The sequence below is a fragment of the Alligator sinensis genome, unplaced genomic scaffold (assembly GCF_000455745.1).
Source record: "Alligator sinensis unplaced genomic scaffold, ASM45574v1 scaffold58_1, whole genome shotgun sequence".
NCBI lineage: Eukaryota > Metazoa > Chordata > Crocodylia > Alligatoridae > Alligator > Alligator sinensis.
The window spans coordinates 17,964-18,893 of NW_005843222.1; the positions used below are offsets into that span (position 1 = coordinate 17,964).

The following is a 930-nucleotide window of genomic DNA, read 5'->3' on the forward strand; positions in this document are numbered from 1 at the left end:
AGCATCAAACCTTTGTACCCAGCTGCAAACCCCCTAACAGCAGATGAGTGCTGGAGCCCTGGACTGATACTGGCCTGCACTTGCAGGACAGATGAGCGCTGTAACCCGATTCAGTCGCGCCTGCTTTATTCTCTGCTTGCTGGGTCTAATCTTGGCTGGGAAGCTGGCTGTCAGGCTCTCCTTTTGGCACCTTGTGGGGGCCAAAGCTGGGAGAGGTGAGAAAGAAAAGCGGTTTAGGTGACAACAAGTAAGGGGCACCGGGAGGGGAGGACAGAGAAATACTGTAGGAAACACTGCAAGAATGACTCGCCTCCAGACAGCAAGGCGATGAATAGGCGATGTGGCGACGCCGAGGCTTTGCAGGATGACGTCAGGATGTTGCAAGGTGACGTCAGGGGCTTTGTGGCTGCAGTTTTCCTTCCTGACTGCCGTTCGGGGTGGGGGGGAGGTGAGCAGTGCCCAGGAGCTCGCCCCGACGCAGAGGCGGGAAGATAACGGGTCCCTCGCGGCCGCACCCCGGCGCCAGCTCCAGCGTCTCTAGCTGCGCCCCGCCCCCCGCCACTTCTCCGGGGCGCGACACCGCCCCCCAGGCCTGAGGCTGGGCAGGAGTGGGGTACGTTGGGCTCTACCATTTTCTCCTTGCGGAGGGGTGCGCTACGCAAGGGCGTGTCTCCCCCGGGTTGGTTTTGCTCCCGCTCCACCCCGCAGCAGCGTGGAGTGGGCCAGCCCGGCGGTACATAAGCGGGGTGGGCGGCTCCTGAACGCACAGCGGCGGCGTCAGTTGGAGCTTGAACTAGAACGAATCCCTACAACGATGGCCTGGCAACCCATGGAGATCAACCCTGAGGTGAGCGCGAGCCGGGGCCGCCTGTTCCCGCCGCCCCTGCCCCTCCCCGCCCTGATCACCCGCTGCCTTGTCTTGCAGCTGCT

General features: G+C 62.9%; 1 protein-coding gene across 2 annotated transcripts in view; it reads left to right on the top strand.

The window, feature by feature from the left end:
• The first annotated feature begins 349 nt into the window (after window positions 1-349).
• Window positions 350-930, top strand: part of UCHL1 (ubiquitin C-terminal hydrolase L1) — a 6,951-nt gene continuing 6,370 nt past the window's right edge. The window contains exon 1 of one of the 2 annotated variants that reach the window (XM_025194482.1): window positions 350-385. In XM_025194482.1, coding sequence (XP_025050267.1) covers window positions 365-385 — 21 coding nt within the window. In that variant the 5' untranslated portion in view covers window positions 350-364. Of the gene's footprint in view, window positions 386-799; window positions 848-930 lie in introns of those variants that run through there. The other variant, XM_025194481.1, reaches the window with a different exon arrangement.